At 58.6% G+C, this 20378-nt stretch overlaps 1 protein-coding gene across 1 annotated transcript; it reads right to left on the bottom strand.

The window, feature by feature from the left end:
• Positions 1-81: 81 nt before the first annotated feature.
• DNM2 (dynamin 2) lies at positions 82-20335 on the bottom strand. The gene is made up of 21 exons (XM_066340412.1): positions 19985-20335; positions 16216-16289; positions 15246-15395; positions 14675-14878; positions 14258-14356; positions 13623-13783; positions 12974-13116; positions 12610-12745; positions 12237-12304; positions 11775-11913; positions 10891-10977; positions 10748-10818; positions 9135-9186; positions 6094-6207; positions 3821-3930; positions 3551-3662; positions 2792-2956; positions 2083-2315; position 2031; positions 1642-1898; positions 82-1413 (listed from the first exon to the last, which is right to left on the bottom strand). The coding sequence occupies exons 1-21, from the start codon at positions 20143-20145 to the stop codon at positions 1347-1349; spliced, it is 2604 nt and encodes an 867-aa protein (XP_066196509.1). The 5' UTR covers positions 20146-20335; the 3' UTR covers positions 82-1346.
• Between the last annotated feature and the right edge of the window lie 43 nt (positions 20336-20378).

The following is a 20378-nucleotide window of genomic DNA, read 5'->3' as shown; positions in this document are numbered from 1 at the left end:
TCCGAACCCCCCAAATCCCTCATTCCTAAAGGAACGAAGCCGAAACGCCCCTCCTCGGAATCCCACAGATATCACTCTGCCTTTTTAAATTTTTTTTCCCTTTATTCGGATTTTTTTTTTTTTTTTTGCCGGTTTTTAGTTCATTAATGGGACGCGGAGCGGAGGCACTTCGGGGGGACCCCCCAAAACCGCCCCCGGCTCGTTAATGGATTAATTGGCCCCCCCGAGCCGGGGGGTCGTTAAGGCACCGGGGCCGGGGGGGGTTGGAAAAATCCACATTATTGCTGGGCCGGGAGGTGGTTTTTTGCCTTTTTTTTTTTTTTTTTTTTTTTTTTTTTTTATACAATTAATACAAGTCTGTAAAAATATTTACAACCTTGGGGCTCCCGGCCGGAGCCGGCGGAGCGGGATTTTGGGGAAGGCGGGGGGCTGAGGAAAGGGGGAGACGCTTCCAGAGCAAAAATCCCAAATCCCCCCGGTCCTCGCTCCGGGAATTCCCCGTGGATCCCGATCCCTCCGCCCCCTGCCCCGGAGGATTCCCGGGATAACGGAGCCGGGGGTGGGGATCGCAGGTTCCTCCTCCTCCTCTTCCCTCGGGGCCATTCCCGAGGGGGGAAAATTCCTGAGGTTCTCAAGGACCGACCGGGAATTGAGTTCATTAGCGAAGAATCCCTCTGGGAATTCCAGTATTTTTTCCCAGCGCCAAAAAACCCCGAAAATCTCCCCAAAACCCCCCCAAAAACCCTCAAGAAAAAAAAAAAATCAACAACCAACCCCTGGGACGCGGCGGGGCAGGAGCCGCGGGCGGGTTTTTGGGGCAGAATCCCCGAAATCCCGCGGTTTCTCCAGGGAATATATTAATACAAAACTGGTGGGGAGGGCCGGAGGAGGAGGAGGAAGGCAGAGAGGCGGGAATTCCGACAAAGTGCAATGTTCTCCCCACAGCCCAGCCCAAAGATCCGGCCCTGCCCCGGCCCGGAGGGGCAGCGAGGGCCCCGGGATCGGGATCCGGGATCGGCACCGGGAGCGGGCCCGGAGCTGCCAGGATCAGCTGCTGGGACCAGCCCGGGAGCTGCCGCCGGCCCGGAGCGGCCCCGGGATCAGCCCCGGGATCCACCCCGGGATCGCTCCGGGCGGGGTCGGGCTCGGTTTTTTCCCCCGTTTTCCCGTTCCGGGAGGTCCGGGCTGGGTCCGGACCGGGATTTTTTTCCCCGTTTTCCCGGTCGGGGCGGGCTCGGGGCCGGTTCGTTTCCCGTTTTCCCGGTCCGGGCGGGCTCGGGGCCGGTTCGTTTCCCGTTTTCCCCGGTTCTCTCCCCGTTCCCCGTTCCCGGGCGGCGGCTCCAGGGTTAATCCAGCAGGGAGGGCTCGGCGGGGCGGATGATGGTCGGGCGGGTCGGGGCCGCCGGGGGTCTCCTGTGGGGGAACGGGGAGGGACCCCAATGGATCCTGGGCAACCCCAGTGTTTCCCGGTGAGACCCCAGCGGATCCTGGGCAATCCCAGCGGATCCCAGCCGACCCAAATGGATCCCGGCCTATCCCCAGCAGATCCCCATCTCTTTCTGGTGGGTCTCAGCCGATCCCAGCGAGGCCCCAGTGGATCCCAGCCGATCCCACCCCCCGGGGGCCGCGTCCCCTCCTCACCTGGGCACTCCCGGCGGGATCCCGGGCGGGATGCGGGCAGGCCGGGCCGGGATCTGCGGCGGGGCCGTGAAGGGGTCGCTGCCCGCGGCGGCGGGGCCCAGCCGGGACGGGATCGGCGGCGCGGCCAGGGCGGGCGGGGCCGGGGCCGCCCCCACGGGCAGCGGCAGCAGCGGCGGCGGCCCCGGGGCCGCGGTGCGGAGAGACGGGGGGCGGCCCGGGGGCAGCAGCGCCGAGGGCGGCCGGCGCTGGGGAGGGGGCTGTAACGGGACGGCAACGTGAATAGGGTCAGTACGGGAGTGGGGTCAGTCATCCGGGAACGGACACGGCCAGGAGAACCCAACCGGGATACCCCGAGAGAGGGGGAGCAACAGGAATCCCACCGGGAACACCCTCCATCCCCTGGGAACCCCTCGGGAACAGCCCAAACCCCACGGCCCCCACCTGTGTCCGGCCCCGGGCTGCAGCCAGGTGTCATCCACGGGCGGGGGCACAGGTGTGGACACGGTGCTGGTGCTGATGTCCCCGATGATGCCCAGCGCCTCCTTGAGGGCGTGGTACATGCGCAGCATCTCGTCCCTGCGCTGGGCCTGCTCTGCAGACTCCTCCATCAGGCTGCTCTGGTCTGATGACGAGTACAGGTAGGCCAGCAGCTCCGAGTGGATGAAATCCTTGGTCTGGGGGGAAAAAATCCCGGTTTGTGGGGTGGGAATTCAGGTTTGTGGGTGGAAATACAAATCTATGGGGTGGAAATTGGAATTTGTGGGGTGGGAATTGGGGTTTGGGAATTGGAATTTGTGGGGTGAAAATCAGGGCTTACAGGGTGAAAATCTGCATTTACGGGATGGAAATCAGGTGGAGATTGGGATTTACGGGGTGGAAATCAGGATTTGTGGGGTGGAAATTGAAATTTATGGGGTGGAAATTTGGATTCTATGGGAGAGGGGAGAGGGAGAGGGTCTGGTAGGGTTTTGAGGGATTCTATGAAAAAGGGAGAGGGTCTGAGAGGGTTTTGAGAGATTTTATGGAAAAGGGAGAGGGTCCATGCAGCCCAGCGGGAGCTGGAGCCTCCAGGAAAAGCCTCAGGAGGAGGCAACCCCTTTTCCTGCTCTCCAACTCCTTTCCCTGCTCCCCATCCCCTTCCCCAGCTCACATTGTTGATCATGAGGTGCATGATGGTCTTTGGCATCAGGTCCCGGATGGATTTGTTGATGATCCCCACGTAGGAATCCACCAGGTTTCGGATGGTCTCCACCTGCCTCTCCAGCTGGGGGTCCATGGAGAAGGTGTTTTCCTGAGCCCCGTCCTCACTCTCCGTCTGCAGAGGGCAGGAACGGGTCAGAACCAGCGTCAGAACCAGGGTCAGAGAGGATCCCTGTGGTCCATTCCTGTCCTGGGCTGATTCCAGAGCCAGGAATGGGTCAGAACCAGGGTCAGAGGGGCTGGGGAGGGATCCTTGTGATCCATTTGTGTCCTCGGGTGATTCCAGAGCCTGGGAGGACTCGGATCCATCCCTTCCCAGCCCCTTTTCCTGCTCTCCATCGCCTTTTACATTGGATCCATCCATCCTCCAGCCCCTCTTCTACGTCCTTCATCCCCTTTCCTCATCCTCCAACCCCTTTCCCTGCTCTCCAACCCCTTTTCCCATCGGACCCATCCATTCCCAGCCCCTTTTCTATGTTCTCCAACCCCTTTTCCTGCTCCCCAACCCTTTTCCCGCTCTCAATTCCCCTTTTCCGTGTTTTCCATCCTCTTTTCCACATTTTCCATCCCCTTTCCCAGCTCTCCAGGTGAGGTGAATCCACCCTGGACAGTCCTATCCCCTTGAGGCACTCTGAGGTGCTCCCAGCTCTTCCCAGGAGTTTCCCAGCCCTTGCAGGATCAGCATCTGGGCTGGGAATTTTGGATCCACCTGATCTTTCTCAGGATAAACCCCAGCCCTGAGGAACGAGGCTTTCCAGCTGTCCACGTCCTCCTGGGAGTCACAGGCCAGCTCAATCTGCCTCAGGTCCTTGTACACGTTCCTGGAGGGGGAAAAAGGAGAATTTGGGGTCAGGGGGAACCTCCCAGCCCCAAACCCCCGCAGGCACCCGGTGTAAATGTGGGATAAAATCTGCAGGATTCTCCCTCTGAGGGCTCCAAGGGAAGGGAAAATCCAAGGAAAACAGTGGGATTCCCCCACCTCTGCTCCGTGTTGAAGATGGCAAAGACGTGTTTGTTGGACATGAATCCCTTCTCCACGTCCCTGATTTTCAGGTTGTCCAGAGGCAGCATGTACTTCTTCTCCTTCTCCTGGGGAAAGGGAGCGCAGGGAGGCAGGGCTGAGCCCCAGCAGCTGCCCAGGACGGGGAACCAACAGATTTTGGGGGGTTTGGGAACTGCAGACCCCAAATTCCTGCTGGGAAAGCTCCCATGGGCCAGACCCGGGTTGTTCTGGAGGGTTTGGGATGGGGGCGATTGATCCACAGGGATTCCTGTGGGTCCCTTTCCCAGGGGTCAGGGATCCCCCTGTGGGATCAGGGATCCCTGTGGGTGCTGCTCTGCCTCTCCCAGGGCTGGTTTTTGGGGCTCTGGCCCCTCAGGGATGGATCTGGATCCCTCCCAGATCCCCCCAGCTCCCAGCAGAGGTCCCCAGGATAGAACTGGAGCCATTTCCAGCCCAGAACTGGAACATCTGGAATTGTTTAGAGCAGCCTCCAAAGTCCAAACACCATTTTTTCTTTTTTTTTTTCCTCTCTCTCTCTCTCTCTCCAGATGGTCCAAAAAAAAAAAAAAAAAGAAAAAAAAAGGAAAAAAAGTGACGTTGGCCTTTGTAGAGAGGCCACGAACCCAGAGCTGGGCCTCCCCCTCCCTCTGCTCCCTCCCCTCCCCACACCATTTCCTGAGGAAAAAAAAAAAAAAAACACAAAAAAGCTTTTTCTTTTTTTCCAGGCGGGGATTTTGTGCCGAGAGGGCTCTGCCACGTCAGGAGGAGACAAAAAACCCCCCAAAACCCCCCCAAAAGGGCAGGGGGAGAGCCGGGCCGGCGTTCCCAGTGTTCAGACTACCTGTCCAGGTGGGAAGGGATGGACAGTAGTCTGCACATCGGTCACGCCGGCGCGGGCGGCGCCGGGCCCCCACCTGCGGCCAGGTAAGAGGGAAACGCCCCAAATCCCCAAACCCTGCCCCTGCCCCAAGGTTTGGAGCTGAGGAAGAGGAGGGAGGGGCTGGAGGGGTTGAGGTATATCTCAGTATTCCCGGATTTTTGGGGGATTTGGGAGGTTTGGGAGCTGGCGGGATGAGGACACAGAGCCTCATTCATCCTGAGGCTGATTCCCATTCCAGCCCCAAAGGTCTGGGGAGGGGGCTTGGGGCTGAGGAGGAGGAGGGACAGGCTGGCAGGGCTGAGGACTCTGGGTTTTCCCGGGTTTTTTTGGACTGGGGGGTCTGGGAGCTGCTGGGGTGAGGACACAGCTCCTCACTCATCCCATTCCGAAGGGATTCCCCCCTGGAGAGGCCCCGCAGGAAACCAGGGACGGCTCCGGGGGAGGTAAAGGAATTTTGGGGGGTTCAGGGGGGTCGGGGGGTGCTCCAGGGCTCTGTTTTCCCCTGGAGGAATGAAGGAGAATCGGGGTTGGATCCTGCTGGACATTCCTGGGAAATAAATAAACTCCATGTCTCCTTTTCCTGACCCTGTGCTGGGCTCTGAACCCTCTCCCCGACCCCCTGATTGCCCCAAAAATCTCAGGAAGAGCCCCCCCAAGTTCCTGGGGGGAGCAGGATCAGTGAAAAACCCCAAAATTTCTGTGGAGGAGCCAGAGCTGCCCTGGGGGAAACCCCAAGGGATCCTTTTTTTGGGAACATGGGGGGTTTGGGGCACCCCCAAAGGGACCAGCAGGAAAAAGGGGAGATTTGGGGGATCCAGCAGCACCCCAAAAGCCCAGCAGGGGAGGGATGGGGGTGTCCCCACCCTCGGTGGGTCTGGGAGGGGCCAGGGTCAGTCCCAGTTCCCTGCTGGAATTGTCACTGCTGGAAGTGTCTCTGCTAGGGTCAGGAATTTGGGAATTGTTCAGGTAATAATTAACCCCTCAGGTGATAATTAACCCCCAGTGCTTATCACCCACTCATCCCAGGGAATCACAGGTTCTCTCCCCACATCCCATTTCTCCATTCAGAGCCCTCAGAATCTCAGATTCCCTCTGGATTTTTTCATCTGGGGCCCCGGGAATCTTTGATTCCCTCCCCACAATCCCCATTTTCCTGTCTGGAATCCCAGATTCCCCCCCCACAATCCCCATTTTCCTGTCTGGAATCCCAGATTCCCCCCCACAATCCCCATTTTCCTGTCTGGAATCCCAGATTCCCCCCCCACAATCCCCATTTTCCTGTCTGGAATCCCAGATTCCCCCCCACAATCCCCATTTTCCTGTCTGGAATCCCAGATTTCCCCCCACAATCCCCATTTTTGCCCGTTACCTCCTCATCCTTGTACCAGGACAGGGACTCGGCTGTGAGCACAAACCAGTACTCCTTGGAGCCACCCTTCATGATGCTGATGTTGTTGATGGTCAGCCAGCCCCTGCGGATCACCTGCGGGGTCACGGGGCCGGGGCACGGGTCACAGGGGATCCTGCCTCAGGATTCTGGGGGAATCCCAAAGCCCAGGGGAGCCCAGAGGGGCCCAAAGGGCCCAAAGCCCAGAGGGTCCCAAAGCCCAGAGGGTCCCAAAGGATCCCAAAGCCCAGAGGGCCCCAAAGGATCCCAAAGCCCAGAGGGCCCCAAAGAATCCCAAAGCCCAGTGGGTCCCAAAGCCCAGAGGGGCCCAGAGGATCCCAGATCCTAGAGGGTCCCAGAGGATCCCAAAGCCCAGAGGGCCCCAAAGGATCCCAAAGCCCAGAGGGCCCCAAAGAATCCCAAAGCCCAGTGGGTCCCAAAGCCCAGAGGGGCCCAGAGGATCCCAGATCCTAGAGGGTCCCAAAGGATCCCAAAGCCCAGGGGTCCCAAAGCCCTGCGGATCCCATCCCATATCCCAAATCCCATATCCCAGCCCTGTACCCCATCCCTGTCCCGGGTTAGTGGGGTCAGCAGGGAGTGGGAACATCTCCAAGCAGAGGCAGAGCTGGGTTAGACCCGGGGCTGTCCTGGCTCCTCTGGAATCACCTGGATCCCTCCCAGGGTGGGACTGGGATCATCCCCATTTCCCAAACCAGGAGCCAGGACAGGTCCCCAGGACAGATTTTGGAGTGAGGAGGGAGTGAAGCTGCAGCTCCAGGCCAGGGAAGGACGGAGAGCTCAGGAAATTTTGGCGTCAGGGAAAAGATTTCACCCCCCCAGAGCCCCATTTCCATCTGGGAACACCCCTGGGATCGGATCCTTGAGGGTTTTAAAGGAACTGAGGAGGGAACGGGGTGGGGGCAAAGCCAGAGGGGTCAGGAGGAGATTGTTGGGGAAAAGAGAGCACAGGAAAAATGGGAATTAAAGGGAAAAAATGGGATCTGACTCTGAGCAGAGAATGGGGAGAGGGTCTGGGATAGATCTGGGGGATTTTATGGAAAAGAGAGAGGCTGGGAGGGGTTTGAAGGGATTTATGGAAAAGGGAGAGGGGCTGAGAGGATTCTGAGAGAATCTATGGAAAAGAGAAAGGGGCTGAGAGAGATTTGAGGGATTTTATGGAAAGGGGAGGAGGAGCAGGAGGGAGGAATTTCCTTTAAAACCACTGGATTTGGGTGAAATTTGGGCTGGTTTTGGGGCTCTGCAGGGCTCCTCCCATCCCCAGTTCCCAGCTCTCCCCCCTTCCCTCCCGATCCCGCCCGCAGCCGGTGAGGGAACTGAGGAACTGAGGGAACGGCCCTGCCATGAACTCCCGGAATTCCCGAAATTCCCGGAATTCCGGAGCTCCCCGGGGGTTTTCCAGGAACATCCCCGGGGGTGCTGAGAGGAAATGGAAGTGTCTGAAGAAATGGGAATTTATGGAACAGGAGGAACAAACTCCGCGGGAGAGGCAGGACCCGGCAGCCTCAAAAAACCCGTATTTTGGGAGGAATAAAAGGATTTTTCAGTGTTTTCCCTCGGGAATGTGGTGGCTGACAGCAGGAACCTGCACCTGCCACATTCCAGCTTCATCCAGCGGCTGATCCATGTGAAAATCCTGATTTTTTTTTTTTTTCTTGCCCAGGGGGGAAAAGCTGAGGTCACCCTGAGGTTGTAAATCCCAAATTTGGGGGATTCCCCTCTCAGACACTTCCAGGTTCCTGCAGCAGCGGGATCAGGATCCCCCCATTGGGATCTCCTGGATCCCGGGATCGAGGTGGGTGGAAGGGTTTGGAGCAGCCAGGTTGGGAACCAAAAAATTCAGATGTTTTCGGGGTTCAGCCTCAAATATCCTTCCCAACAAAAAGGGAATTTCGGGGGAATAATGAACTCCCAACCCTTCCCTCCATTTATTCCCAAAGAATCAAGGGAATCTCACCCTGCCCGAGGTGTTCTGGGCTGAAACAGGAAGATTTTGGCTTCCCAAAGGTTGGGAAAATTGAGAACGACCCAGGACCCCAGGGCTGGGATCAGCCCAAAGCTCCTCTGAGGGGGCAAAAAAGCCAAATTCCATCTGGCTGCTCCGTCTGGGAACTCCATCCCCTTCTCCCATCACTGTCCTCCATCCCAGGAAAGTGTTTTTGGGGATTTTTGGGGATTTTAGGGGTTTTTTAGGGGGATTTGTGAGGGATCTTTTTGTTTTTGAAGGGATTTGGGGGTTCTTTGGGGGGATATTGGGGGGAATTTTTGGGGGGAATTGTGGGCATTTTGGGGGGATATTTTGCAGATTTTTTTGTGGATTTGGGGAGATTTTGGGGGGGTTTTGGGGATGCTGTTCCTGGCAGGGCCAGGCCTCACCGGGGGCTGTCCCAGCACTCTCCCACCCCGTGGTACTTACCAGGATCTCCCCCTTTGGGCGAGCAAAATTAAAGGGGGAAAAAGACAAAAAATAACAAAACAAACAAAAAAAAATAAAAAAGCAGGAAAAGCAGGAAGAGGAGATGGACCAGGGAAGGAAATGACAGGAGAAGGAGAGAGCAGGAAGCACAAAAAAGAATAAGGGAGGAAAAAAAGCAGAAAAACAGCAGAAGAAAACCCGTTACATGCAATTAATGATCATTCCCAGCGTTAATTCCCTCGGGAGGGAGCGAAGGGGGAAAGGGGCTGATGCTGCTCATCCCAAAATTCCCTTTTTTGGGATTTGGGTGGGGGGGAGGGGGGGAAAACACTGCTGGGACATCCTGGAATCCTGCTGGGACATCCTGGAATCCTGCTGGGACATCCCTGTCCCTCATCCCCACTCCCAGGGCTCCATTTCCCAGAGGTCTGTCCCAAATCCTGCAGGTTCCAGGCAGGAATTCCCAACTCTGCCCCCAGAATTTTGGCTTTTCCAGGTGCAAAGCTTTGGCTGTCAGTGTTTTATGGATGGGTTTGGATCCTGGGAGGAGGAAGAGGAGGAGGAGGAAGAGCAGGAATTCCAGCTGTACCTGGTTTGGGATCGCTCTCTTCTTGTTGGTCTGTGTGTTCCTCTGCTGGGCGCTGGGAAAATGGGGAAAAAAGAGGGGAAAAAATGGCAATTTTTAGGTGGGGAAGAGGGAGAAGAGTGACAGGCACAGCACCGAGGAGGAGCCAATCCCAGGGGTGGAATTCCAGAGCCCTTTTCCCGAGGTTTGAGGGGCTGAGAGCACAGAGAGGGGACATGGGGACACCGGGATCCCCTTCCTCAGGGACGGGAATTCCCAGGACAGATCCCACAGGGAGGAGGGTGGGAAACACCAGCGGATTCCTGAGGGAATCCCGAGCACCAGGAGCTTCCAGAAACACCCAAATCCTCCCCCAGGACTGGGATTGAGCATTACCTGCACCAGAGGGAAAAGCTACCTGTCTCTCCTGAGCACCGAGGGGTGGAACCGTTAGTCAGGAGCAGGAACAAAATCCAGGAAATCCGTTAAAATCCCACCGGGACAGCCCAGCCCTGACCCACCAGGACTGGGGGATTTGGGGGAGAAATCCCTGATCCCAAAACAATCCCTGATCTCAACTGGACCCCTGGGCATGCAGGATTTGGGATTTGGGGCAGCAATCCCTGGTCCCAACACGACCCCTGGCCATGGAAGGGCTGGGTGAACTCCAGCTGAACTGGCAGAAGTTCCCAGCTCCCAAACTCAAAGGAGAAGCTCCAGGATCCCAAACCCAAAGATGACCTGGGAGGAACTCCCTGGTTCCCAGTTCCAAAGCTGAACTGGGAGGTTCCCTAACTCCCAGACCCAAAGGAAAAGCTCCGCGGTTCCCAAATCCAAGGCTCAGCTGGGAGGAGAAGCTCCAGGACCCCAAACAGGAAGGGGAAGGGGAGAACTGCCCCAGTACCCACCCGGTGGCCACGTGCTGCTCAGTGAAACAGCTGGGGCAGGAGGAGTCCAGAGAGACAGGGAGAGGTGATGGATCCCAGGGAAAACAGCAGAGAGCAGGAGGAGAGTGAGGGATGTGCCCGGAGGAGGAAAAGGAAAGAGAGAAAAAAGGAGGAAGAGAGAGAAAAAAGGGAAAAAAAAAAAAAAAAACAAAAAAAAAAACCAGGAGGAGGAGTGGGGGAACTGAAGGAGCAGAAAGGGGGTTGTGGGCTCCAGGCACCCTGAGCTGGGGTTTGGGAGTTCCCTGAAGATTTGGGGCTGGAAAACACCAGGGAAGAGTCAAAAGAAGGTGGTGGGGAGAGCCCTGATCCCAGCAGGAGAGAGGATGAGGAGGGACAGGGAGTGATTCCCCCTCTCTGACAGCTCCAGGGTGGCTCCAACAGCCCCAAACCACGGGGATCCATCCAAATTCCTGAGGCTGGAGCTTTTCCCAGCCCCTTTCCTTCAGGAGAGAGGATGAGGAGGGACAGGGAGTGATTCTGTGACAGCTCCAGGGTGTTTCCAACAGCCCCAACCAAAGGGATCCATCCAAATTCCTGAGGCTGGAGCTTTTCCCAGCCCCTCTCCCTCATCCCAGACCTGAGGGAATCGGGTGCCAAAGGTGCTGGTGGGACATGGGAGGCTCCCAGATTCCCTCAGGTGGGAAATTTGGGATTTCCCCCCCCCTTCCCCACAAGACAAAAAGGACTCACTTGGCAAAGCCGATGAAATCCTCGTGGTTGGTGTTGATGTAGGAGAGCTCGATGTCGATGAGCAGCAGGATCTGAGGGGATCAGGGCTTAGGGGAAGGGGGGAATTCCTGGATCAGGGGGTTGGGGAAGGGGTGGGAGCTGACCTGGTCCTTGGTTTTGCCCTCCCGCTCGCGGATGTGGGTGGTGACGATGCGCTCGGTCTCCTCCCGCAGCCTGGGGTAGGAGCCCAGCTGGGAGAGAGGGAAAAGGGCTGGGGGACAGCTGGGGAGGGAGCCAGGGAGCTCCAGGGGGATCAGGGCCCCAAATCCCAGCAAATCCCAGTAAACTGTAACCAAACCCCAGTAAATTGTAACCAAATCCAATGAAATCCCAGCAAATCCAACCCAAAATCCAACCAAATCCCTCACTGGTGTCACTGGGCTGAGCAGCCCCTGTCACTGGTGTCAGTGGTGTCACTGGGCAGAGCAGCCTGTTACTGGTGTCAGTGGTGTCACTGGGCAGAGCAGCCCCAGTCACTGGTGTCACTGTGCTGAGCAGCCTGTTACTGGTTTTAACTGGGCGGACCAGTCCCTGTCACTGGTGTCACTGGCCAGAACAGCCCCTGTTACTGGTGTCACTGGTGTCACTGTGCTGAGCAGCCTGTTACTGGTTTTAGCTGGGTGGACCAGTCCCTGTCACTGGTGTCACTGGCCAGAACAGCCCCTGTTACTGGTGTCACTGGTGTCACTGTGCTGAGCAGCCTGTTACTGGTTTTAACTGGGTGGACCAGTCCCTGTCACTGGTGTCACTGGCCAGAGCAGCCCCTGTTACTGGTGTCACTGGTGTCACTGGGCTGAGCAGCCTGTTACTGGTTTTAACTGGGCGGACCAGTCACTGTCACTGGTGTCTCTGGCCAGAGCAGCCCCTGTTACTGGTGTCACTGGTGTCACTGGGCTGAGCAGCCCGTCACTGGTGTCACTGGTGTCACTGGGCTGAGCAGCCCCCGTTACTGGTGTTACTGGTGTTACTGGTGTTACTGGAGCAGTACCTTACTGGTGCACTGGCGCACGGTGTTGATGAGCTCCTGGATCACCAAGTCCACACATTTCAGACACGGCTCCTTCAGCTTCACCACCTGCTTCTTCACGATGGCCTCGAAGGCCAGGTCAGGGGTGAACAGCCCCGTCCTGCACGGGGACAGAGAGGTCACACAGGGGTCAGTGGGGTCACACAGGGGTCAGTGGTGAACAGCCCTGTCCTGCCCAGGAGGGGAAACAGTGGGGTCAGAGCGGGATTGGGACAGTGCCTGACCCCAGGGAGGGACTCCCTGATCCCACAGAGCTTTGGGAGAGCCAATTCCTGCTCCCAGGGACTAAATTCCCTCCTCCTGGAGATCAATTCCCTGCTCCAGGACAACCATTCCTGCTCCAGGAGAACCACTCCCTGCTCCAGCAGAGCCCTGCCATTCCCAGGTGTGGGAACTGTGCCCAGGGAAGGATTCAGTACTTGCCTCACCCCGTGGATGTTCTTGATGGCGTAGCTGATCTCCCGCCTCAGGTCCTTCTCGTCAAATTCCATCTGCAGGAGAAGGGAGCCGGGGATCAGGGATCCATCAGGGATCAGCAATGGGGAGTCAGGGATCAGGAATGAGGAATCAGGGCTCTCCCACCGCCCCAAATGCCATATCCCAGGGTGGATTCATCCCTGGCTCATCTCCAGACAGGGGCTGCTCCCTTCTGTCCACCCCAGATCCGGAGGTTTTCATGGGATCACGGGATTTTTTGCATTGGAGAAGGCTCTGGGGAGTTCAGCTCACCCCACCCAGACCCACAGGAATGGGATCAGGACCCGGGCCCACGGGATGGGATCAGCACCATCCTCACCTTGACCAGCTCAAAGGGAAACCTCTCGTGGAAGATCCGGTTGATCCTGGCGCCCCCCGAGAGCTCCAGGGTGTCCACCTGGTCCCCAGAGCCCTCAATCCTCTTCTCAAAGTCCACTCCGAACTGCTGCACCATCCTGGGCAGGGAAAATGGGAATGAGAGAGCATGAATTCCCACTTTTCCTCCGGCCGGGGCGGGAAGAATTCAGGTTTTCCTGAAAATCCCACTTTTTTTTCTGAAAATCTCACTTTTTTCCTGGAAAATCCCACTTCTGAAAATCCCACTTTTCTCCTGGGAAATCCCAGCTCTTCCTGGAAAAACTGGGAATAAACTCAACCCCTTTTATCTCAGGGAAGGAACCTACTGCAGCAGGGCTTTGGTTTTCCTGGCAGGGTCGTCAGGACGGAAGTTTTTGTATTCCTCCACCTCCTTCTCCAGGGACAGCAGCTGGCTCTGCAGTTTGCTCCGCAGCTGGGGCAGCGTCTCACGGATGTGGTTGGTCAGTTGCTGCCCAGGGATGAGGGGGAAAATGAGCTGGGAGACTGGAAAAATCAGCTTTTCCAGGCAGGAGTGATGCCCAGAAAAATCTGCATTTCCAGGGGAATTGGGACAGAGGTGGAGGGAAAACTGAGGTGGAAGCAGAGAAAAATCAGCTTTTCCAAGGGAATGGGCTGTTTGGGATCCCAGAAAAATCAGCTTTTCCAGGCAGGAATGGGATGGGAAGGAGCTGTCCAGGAGCCTGGAAAAATCTGCTTTTCTAGGCAGGAATGGGGTGGGAAAGGGCAGAAAAAATCGCATTTCCAGGTAGGAATGGGGTGTCTGGGAGCCAGGAAAACTCAGCTTTTCCAGGCAGGAAGGGAGCCTGGAAAAATCCACGTCTCCAGGTAGGAACAGGGCAGGAAGGGGCTGTCTGGAAACCTGGAAAACTCAGCTTTTCCAAGCAGGAATGGGGTGGGAAGTGGCAGAAAGCCCAGTTTGTCCAGTCAAAAGAGGCCAGGGAGGGGCTGTCTCACCTGGTTGAGCACCCTCTGCAGGTGCGGGGTGCCCATGCGCTCGGCCATGTGTCGGTACGCCGGGTGGGACAGGAAGAATTTCCTCTCGGCCGCCAGCGCGGCGCGGATGTCCTTCCTGCCATCAATGTCCTTCTGGCTGCGGTTCACCACCCCGATGTACCCTGGGACAGCAGGGGACAGGGTCAGGGGACAGCAGGGGGGACACAGGGGATGTCCTTCCTGCCATCAATGTCCTTCTGGCTGCGGTTCACCACCCCGATGTACCCTGGGACAGCAGGGGACAGGGTCAGGGGACAGCAGGGGGGACACAGGGGATGTCCTTCCTGCCATCAATGTCCTTCTGGCTGCGGTTCACCACCCCGATGTACTCTGGGACAGCAGGGGACAGGGTCAGGGGACAGCAGGGGGGACACAGGGGATGTCCTTCCTGCCATCAATGTCCTTCTGGCTGCGGTTCACCACCCCGATGTACCCTGGGACAGCAGGGGACACGGTCAGGGGACAGCAGGGGGTGAGGGGGACATGGGGGGGACACAGAGGACACGGTGTGACCTGAGTGGGACACAGGGCAGGGGACACACACAGTGACCCCAGGGGGACACAGGGGACACCCCCAGGGCCCAGGCTGGCCTCACCTCTCCTCAGGGGCAGCAGTTTGTTCTCCAGCACGTCCCGGGCATCGGTGCCTTCGTCCATCAGGTCCAGCTTGGTGATGACCCCGATGGTCCTCAGGCCTGGGGAGCCAAGGGTTAACCCAAATCAACCCCAGCCAGGCCTGGGGAACCAAGGGTTAATCCCAAATCAATCCCTGATTTTCAATAAACCCCTGCTACAACACCTAAAAACCCCTGTCTCTCACTAAATCTCTGCTATAATGCCTCAAAACCCCTGTTTCTCAGTGAATATTTGCTACAATCTCTGCTATAATGCCCGAGGAACCTGCAGTTTACCCTCATCGTTATCTGAGCTGTCCACAGAGGATGAGGATGAGGAGGAAGAAGAGGCTGAGGAAGGCAGGAACCCCAACCCCTGCAGGCTCCCCAGCCCTTTACCCTGCGGATCCACCTCCTTGGCCATCTTGAGGGCGTCGGAGTTGGCCAGGTCCATGTTGGCCGGGGTCACGGCCAGGATCAGGCTGCTCTCGCGGCTGATGAACTGCAGGATCATCTCCCGGATCTGGAACTCGATGTCCTGGGGCTGATCCCCCACGGGCACCTTGGTGATCCCCGGGAGATCGATCAGGGTCAGGTTCAGCACTGCGGGGACAGGAGGGGTGATGGATTCACCTGGGGGATCCCAATCCCAGCCCTGGAGGATTCCCAACCTTCCCCTGGGGGATCCCAACCCAAATCCTTCCTCTGGGGGATCCCAATCCTTTCTCTGCAGGATCCAAATCTTCCCTCTGCAGGATCCAAATTCTTCCCCTGGAGGATCCCAACTCTCCCTCCAGAGGATCCCAATCCTCCCCTTGAAGGATTCCAATCTCAATCCTCCTTCCTGAGGATCCCTGCACTTTCCCAGGATTTTCCAGCAGTTTTCCAAGGGTTGTCCCAGGATTTTCCCACTGTTTTCCTGAGTTTTTCCCAGGATTTTCCTTGAGTTTTCCCTCGGTTTTCCCCTCACCATGGGGGGAGTAGACCCGCAGGTTGATGGGCACGGGGGAGATGCCCTTGTTGGTGCCCGTCACACGGTCGGTCTCGGCCTCGATCTCCTGCCGCACCTCGTCAAAATCCGTGAACTTCCGGGACTTGCAGTGCAGGAACTCGGCATATTCTGGAAGGGATTGGGGATTTTGGGAACGGGGATGGGAATGGGGAGGGCTGGGGAATGGGGAGAGGTGTCCCTGGATCCCAAAGGCCCCCAGGAAAAGGGTTTCGACACCTCTGGGGCTGCCGCAGCCCAGCCGGGGTTGGGCAATTTCCTTCCTCCTTTTCCCCGTGTGGGCACAGGGGAAACCTCGGCCCTGCCAACCCTGCGGGGCTGGAATCATCCTGGACACCTCAACCCTCATCCTGGACACCTCATCAGCCACCCCAGAGCCCTCAGCAACCAGCCTGGACACCTCAACAACCAGCCTGAACACCTCCTCCTCATCTCAGGGCCCTCATCCCTCACCCTGGACACCTCATCCCTGATCCCAGAGGCCTCATCCTCATCCCTCATCCCAGACCAGCTCTTCCCAACCCTCCCTCAGCTCCCAGGAACCACCAACAGCTCCAGGAGGTCGCCAGGGGCTCTGGGATGAACTCAATTGCAGGGAAAATTTTTTGCCTGCCTGGGGAAAGGGGAAGAAATGGGGAAGGAAAAGGAAAGGGAGGAAGGAATTCTCCCTGATCTCAAGGGGAGGAAGGAATTCTCCCTGGCCCTCAGGACAGCTGATATTACCCCAAGGCAATCTGGCTGGGAAAATGAATCCTCCCCAGGGCCAGCTCAGCCTCCCTCGCCTCTCCTTGGCATTCCCAGGGCTCTCCCCAACTCTGCTCCCTGATAAACTGGAAATCTGGGAATGTGGGAGGCAGGGAGGGAAGGCTGCTGTGTGCAAACCCTGCACAGGGAATTCTTTCCCAGTTTTCCCAGTTCCCCAGCCCCGTACCCGTCTTGGAGAAGATGAGCTGCAGGATGAGAGGGCGGCGAGTGACGATCCCAGAGCCACGGGGGAGGAAATCCCTGCGAGGGATGAAAAGACCAATAATTAATCTCATTAATCTCTCCAGCCCTGCAGAGTCCTGGGAAGGGATGGGATGGGATGAGAGAACGGTGGGTGATGACCCCAGAGCCATAGGGGGATGAAAAGATGGGTCAATAAATGAGTTAATTAATTAACTATTCCCATTGACTCCTCCAGCCCTGCAGAGTCCTGGCAGGGCACTGAGAAGGGTGGGAAGGGAACACACGGGATCAATCCCAGCTGGGGGACAGAGCAGGACACTCCTGGGAGTGCAGATCCCCCATGGAAATTCCCACAGAATTCCTTCAGGATTTTGGGAGGATCCTGACTGGAAAAGTTTGGGCAGCGGGAATGGGACAGGGAAGTGGGAACGGGACAGGGAAGTGGGAACAGGGAGCGAGAACTTCCCGGGGGTGGATCTCAGGAGGGAATTTACAGTTCCCAGGAGGGAATTTTACAGCTCCCGGCGTTTGGGAAGGGGCGGATTCCCCGCCGGGCATCGCCCAGGGAGCGGCTCGGTGGGACGTCACACAGCGTCCCCACAGTGTCACCTTTCCCGGCAAACCCCGACCCCTGTCCCCGGCTGACCCCGGAAAACAATTCCTGCACAACCGGGAGGACGGGCCCGGCAAGAAGAGCCCCGGGCAGGGCAGCTCCGGGAGGGGAAAAGGGGAATAAACATCCGGAAGAGCATGGCTCTGACAGTCCCAGGAGGGGAAAAGGAGAATAAACATCAGGCAGGGCAGCTCCAAAACGGGAAAGGGGGAATAAACCTCGGGAAAAGCCCCGGGGGGTAAAAGGGGGAATAAACCTTGGGAAGAGCCCCGGGTCAGCCCCGGGGTGGGAAAGGTGGAATAAAGGCCAAACTCCCCACGGGCCCCGCTGAGCCCGGGATGGGCAGCGCTGATCCCAGGGGGAACGTCAATCCCACAGGATCCCAGCAGGATCCCAGTGACGTGGGAAGGAGCCCAGGGACGTCACCTGCCCGGATCCTGCCACCTCTCACCTGTACACAGGTGTGACGAAGGCCAGCAAAGGGACAAAGGGACAAAGGTCTGAGGGTGGAGAAGTCCAGTGGGAACTCCTGGGAAATCTGTGGGGAAACACCTGAGCCTGTCCCGTTCCCATCTGATCCCTGCCTGATCCCATCCCATTTCCTGCCTGGTTCTCCCCCATCCATGGGGCTTCTCACCCAAAATCCAGGGAAAAAACATCTGGAGCTCCCTGGGAAGAGCCCATGTCCTCTCACCTAAAATCCACCTCAGGCTCTCTGGGTGTCCCTCTGCCCTGTTCCCACCCTACTCCCAACAATTCCCTTCCCATTCCCATCCCTCTGGGCACAGCTCCCACCAAACGCAGCCCTGCAAGGCAGACCCCAGCGATTTGGGATCGGGGATCACCTCCAGCCCTCCAGGGGACACTCATCCCCTCGGCATGGGTCACTGCCCTCCTCACAGCCTCGCGGGATTCAGCTCTCCCTCCCGCCCCAAACCGCACTGTTCCTAAATCCCGGGGTTCAGCCCCCCTTGGGGAACCCCCGGACACTCCAAGGGACGCTCCCGAGGCAGGAGAAGGATTCCCAGGCACCCCCAAGCCCCAGCCCGGGGTGCAGCCCCAGCTCTCCCGTCCCCAGGGCTCATAAATGCCCCATTGAGGCCGAGATTGTCCCCACCCCCGGGGGACAACGGCTCCATTGTCCCCCAGGCCAGGGACAGCTCCGGGAAGGGCTGGGAAGGGCCGGGATTTGTGCCTCCAGGAGATGTTGGAGCCACAGAGTATCCCAGTGACGATGCCGCCTCCTTCCCTTGGTGCTTCCCCACTAAATCCAGGGATTGAGGCGCTCCAGGCCCCTCACCACCAATCCCAAACCCCCTACGGATGTATCAGCGAGGCCAGGCCCTTCCCATGGGGAAATTCCAGCCCACTGAGGCTAATTCGTGAATTTAGAGGATTCCCAGCCCAATCCCAGGTCCCTCCAAGGGATTCTGGGCACCAAAGGCCCCTCGGGATCCTCTTCCTGTGTGTTTTGAGGGTAAAAACCCCACAGAAACAGGACCAGGGCTTCCCAACAGGGATGCCTGTTCCCAACACAGATCCAGGGCTTCCTGATGGCTCAGAAAATCCGAGATAAAGCTCAGACAGCTGCAAAAATCGAGAGAACGAAACCCCCCCAGGGGCAGTTTTCCATCCCGGTTCGATGGATCCGTGCAGATCGTTGGGACAATGGGAACAGCCCCGAGGCTCATCCCAGCCACAATTCCTGACCCAGGGAAATGCTCAGTGTGGGGAAAACCCCGGTCCCTGCTCAGCCATTCCGGGCTGGGAACCCCAAATCTGCTCCTCAAATGGGATGACAACAGTCAACGTTCCTCCCCATCACATTCCCAAGGGCACCGACAGGATCCGAGGCAGAGGCCACGGACACCCCGGGGTGTAATTAACCCTAATTAGCACAAGCTGCACAACGAGGTGGGGAAGGATTGCAGGATGGATCTGGACTTTGGCTGTGACAGGAAGAGGTTTAATCATCAAGGGTGGTTGTAATTAAAGGGTAGAATTCCCAGGAATTCGGGATGGGGGATAACTTCTGTGTCCACCCTGACTGCTGCTCTCGCTGCTGGAAAAGCCCCAATCCTGGCTGGGAATCCGGGAAAGTGATGGATCCCCTCGGAGAAACAGCACGGGAGTGGAGGGATCCAGTGGAGAGAAAACGCCACTGGAGCTTCCAACGGGGCATTTCCATGGAGAAAGGGATGTCAAAGGCAGCCTGGAGCAGCACGTGGCCGGGTTTTTGGGAACGGGAAGGTTGAGGGCAGAGCGGGATGGGGCCAGGACGGAGCAGCATCGAGGGAAGGAGGACTTTGTCGTTGTCCCGGCTGGTTCAGGAAGTGCCAGCCCCGGATGGAGGGGCAGGGAAGGACGGGAGCGCCCAGCGGGATCGCGGGGGGGAAAAAAACACAAAGGGAAAAAGCCGGAGAAGCGGCTCTGCTGGATGAGCCCGACACGCGTTTGTGCGGATTTTGGGGCCGGGCCCCGGGCCCGGCTGGGAGGGCGGCGAGCTCCGCTCTCCCCGTTATCGGGGCGGCCACGCTCGGCTGCCGGGCCCACCCCAGCGCCGGCTCTATCTGCGGGGCGCAGCCCCACGCCGAGGAGGAGGAGGAGGAGGAAGGTTCGCACAGAGCTCAGCATTCCCGAGGAATCCCGGGAGAACCGGGCACCGTCCCGGGGAGGCGGCTCCCAGGGGAATCCGCAACGTCCACGGGACCCCCGGAGCCCCCGAATCCTCCTGGAAGCGCCAAAATCCTTCCAGAACTCCCGGAATCCTTCTGAACCCCCCCAAATCTTCCTGGAACCCCCCAAACCCTTCCGGAACTCCCTTCACCAGCCGCCGACGGCGGATTGACCGCCCGGCCCGGAGCCCCGCACGGCAATGTCGGGCCGCGCTGATCCCTTTCCTTCCCCTCACGCCGCTCCCCGCTTCCAGCGAGCTCCTCCCGTTACACGCCGCGCTCCGGGGCCAGGCCCGCTCGGGGCTCCGCCACCGGCGCGGCCCCGGCGCTGGCGCAGCTCGGCCCGGGCTCCGCCGGCCGCGCCCTTACGCCGCCGCTATTCCCGAACGGGCTCTACGCCCGCGGAGCCGCTCCGGCTAGGCCCGGCCCGGCCCGCCGCGGCCCTCCCCGCTGCCGCCGCTCACCGGCCCACGAAGTTCTCGAGCACCGAGCTCTTGCCGGCGCTCTGCCCGCCCACCACGGCGATCTGCGGCAGGTCGAGGTGGCAGCTCTGGCCGATGGAGCTGAAGGCGTCTTGCAGTTTGTTGACCAGCGGGATGAGCTCCTCCATGCCCCGGTTGCCCATGGCGGCGTGGAGGTGCCGGGACCGCGCTCCCGGCGGCGGCTCCTCCTCACGGGGCCCGCGGCGGCGGCGGCGGCCAAACTTCCCCTCAGAGTCTCCTCATCCGGCACCGCCGGGCCCGCCCCGCGCCCCAGCGCGCGTCGCCATTGGCCGACCGGGCTGCCCGTCACGGGGGCGCGCACGGGGGAGAGGAGCGGGGCGCTGTCAATCGTCAGGAAGAGCGGGCGCAAGCAGCC

Source organism: Sylvia atricapilla, unplaced genomic scaffold (genome assembly GCF_009819655.1).
Source record: "Sylvia atricapilla isolate bSylAtr1 unplaced genomic scaffold, bSylAtr1.pri scaffold_81_arrow_ctg1, whole genome shotgun sequence".
In the NCBI taxonomy this organism is placed as follows: domain Eukaryota; kingdom Metazoa; phylum Chordata; class Aves; order Passeriformes; family Sylviidae; genus Sylvia; species Sylvia atricapilla.
Note: the sequence above shows the minus strand (reverse complement) of the source record. Positions and strands in the feature narration are given on the sequence as shown.